This window comes from Alligator sinensis, unplaced genomic scaffold (assembly GCF_000455745.1).
Source record: "Alligator sinensis unplaced genomic scaffold, ASM45574v1 scaffold87_1, whole genome shotgun sequence".
Lineage (NCBI taxonomy): Eukaryota > Metazoa > Chordata > Crocodylia > Alligatoridae > Alligator > Alligator sinensis.
The window spans coordinates 3,681,323-3,684,130 of NW_005841929.1; the positions used below are offsets into that span (position 1 = coordinate 3,681,323).

At 52.6% G+C, this 2,808-nt stretch overlaps 1 protein-coding gene across 3 annotated transcripts in view; it reads right to left on the reverse strand.

The window, feature by feature from the left end:
- CCDC77 (coiled-coil domain containing 77) overlaps nucleotides 1–2,064 on the reverse strand; it is a 21,307-nt gene extending 19,243 nt beyond the window's left edge. For all 3 annotated transcript variants that reach the window (XM_006019454.3, XM_006019453.3, XM_025198827.1), the window contains exon 1: nucleotides 1,771–2,064. In XM_006019454.3, the coding sequence (XP_006019516.1) occupies nucleotides 1,771–1,817 (47 nt within the window). In that variant the 5' untranslated portion in view covers nucleotides 1,818–2,064. The remainder of the gene's footprint in view (nucleotides 1–1,770) is intronic.
- Nucleotides 2,065–2,808: the final 744 nt, after the last annotated feature.

The window sequence follows — 2,808 nt, forward strand, 5'->3', positions numbered from 1 at the left end:
TGCATATCCCTGTGCATCTGAATTTTGGTATAAACTTGGCTTCATGAGCCAGACATGAATTTACTTGTACAAGTACCAAATTTACATACATAAGCGTATACATGCAACTGTTCACTGACCTCAGGCTTCTCTTTTAAAAACTGGCTCATCGTTGTATATGTTGAGAAGACAAAAAGCTTTTCAAGATGTCATTGCTACGGAAACTAAAAATGATAATGCTTAACTAATTTACGCAATTCTTTGCTAAACAAATCCATGTGCCAGAAGTTGACTGAAATTCTCCCTTCCAGATGTCCTGCAACTTTGAAGGTGTTAACAAGAACGTGGATTAGGGTGACCCAGTTAATATAGTCATACAGCTGGAAGGGGCCTCCAGGTCATCTACTCCAGTGTTTCTCAACCCACGGGTCACAAGAATATATGAAAGGGTTGTGAACAAACTTTAAAAATGGATTCTCCTTTAAAGGAGAAAAATAAAGGGAAACTGTGGCTTTTCCCTTGCATTCTGGCAGAGTTCCAGCCTGCAATGGGCTGCTTGGGGCCCACCTGCCCCACACACCTGGAGGCCTGGGCAGGAGGTCAAGACTGAGGGGCACTGGGTCAGGACTGGCCATTGATGTTTACAAATGGGCCTTGGTACAAAAAAGGTTGAGAACCACTGATTGACGCCAACCCTCTGCCTGATGCAGGATTATCCCTATCCAAACCATCCCATACAACCATAATCTAAACTGTACATAAGACTAAACTAATATACCTGGGCTTCCAAAAAGCCTTGTACAAAGCCCCATATCAAAGGCTCTTAATAAAATTGCGTTGTCACATTAAAAACAATGGCTTCAAGATAGAAAGCCATGAGTAGGTGCAAATGGCTGGTTTCCAGAATGGAAAGAAGTAAACAGCCAGGCCCCTGCCCTTTCACTTGTTTGACTCTTCTGGTGCAAGGAACTTGGAAAGGCCACAAGCCAATGCTACGGATCCCTATTTGACATCTCTGGGTTTATCTTACGAATTGTGTTTTCCTGCCTGACAGTGTTGGTGCTGCCTGGCACCCCACCGTACCCTGGAAAGGAGCTCAAGGCACCCCAGGGGGCTGCAGCAACCAGGCTGACAATCATGGGGCTAACGGTGAGGCCGCCAAGCAGAGAACTCTGCCCAACACCCACTGCCCCCTGAAGATGGCACAGAGCCTGTGGATGTGCCGGACGAGCACTGCAGCCCAGCCCTGGAAGTGATGCCTCAGAGGTCCTTATGTAAGTTCACCAGACTTAGCACCGACCGTCACTCACACCAGCCTTGCAGCACAGGGCAGAGAAGGAAACCAACCAGTGTTGCCAGGTGTACAGTAATTATTGTATTTGTACAATCATTTCAACCCTTGTACAATATACAATAGATAACACTGTTAAAAATGTACAATAATTTTTGAGACAGTTCACTGATACAGCAAATGCAAACCCTGGTCACTCTCAGGGAGTCTTAACCGACTTTCTAGTTCACTGCCACCACTTCCTTATAATCTCTTGCCTGGAAATAAAGAAATGCGTCAACTTTGAAGACCCAGTTCTCACTCGCTGGACGGTTACAGTGAGCAATAAAAAGTAAATAAGAACTAAGCTAAATTTGCATCCTTTTTTTTCAGTGTGTGACAGTTTTTTTCAGAAAATACGATCGTTTGAGCATTTAATACGATGTTTTCATATTTAAGAACTGGCAACGCTGGGGGGAGGCGGGAGCTTGGGATTGGCGGGGCTGCAGAGCCGCACTCACCTCCTGGAGGCGCGGGGGGACCCCGGGGAGGACTCCGCCCTGCTCATTCCGCCCTACCCGGGCCGCCAGGCTGGGCTGGGCTGGTGTCCTCGGTGGCACAGGAGGGGCCGCTTCCGGGCTTCCTACGGGGCCCGCGGGGGACAACCGCCAAGGAAACGCGGAAGGCCTCCCCCACTCCCGAGCGCCTGAAGCTGCTCTTCGGAGAAACTCCGACCTGCAACCGCGACGCTCAACTGAAAACCTCGGCACAAGCAACCGAGCAAACCGCCACCGGCAGCTCCGCCCAGTCGTCGCGAGCCTTACATCGCCGGCGCGTTCTCCCGCCCAATCGGCTCTCGCTGCACAGCGCGCCCCACGCCGCGCCAGCGTCCCTGGGAAATGTAGTTCTCAGGGCCGGGCCCTGAGGCCGGAATCGAGCGCGGGGGCTGCGGCGGGGCGCGGGGCATCGCCCCCGCGGGCAGTGAACAGCGCCCATCGCCACAGAAATACGCGTTCACACACCAAGGGGGATCCCCTCTCTACTGTGCAGAAATGTTGAGCTTTTCCCCATGGCTGCCTGACCATCAGCATGCAACCCCGGCTGCTGCATGGCAAGCTGCCACGCGGGCTGCAATCGCAGACGGGCTCCTCCTTGCACGTGCACTTTACACCCTCCTTACCAGGGGCAGGGCTAGCTTTGAGACCCGCTATCATGCACACGCACTTTGAGCCCCGCCCCCATCTGTCTGTCACCCACTGACTCTTCAATTTACATCTTCCCTGACCATGAACCACGCGCGCCTCCAGTGGCTGGGGGGCATGGCAGTGGTAGGAGCATGGTGGCGGTAAGCAGGGCAGCTCCCACAGATGCTGCCCGTGCTGTTGGTGGCAGCCAGCAGGGATCATGGAGGGCCCATGGGTGCCAGCGACAGTGTAGGGGGTGCCCTGCTACGCTCAAGGGGCTGTATATGCATCCCCTACGCATTGCCCCTGTCCCTGACTGCCTTTCTTGCATGCATACCAGCCTTCTTTACTATTCCTTCCATCCGGGAAGAGCTC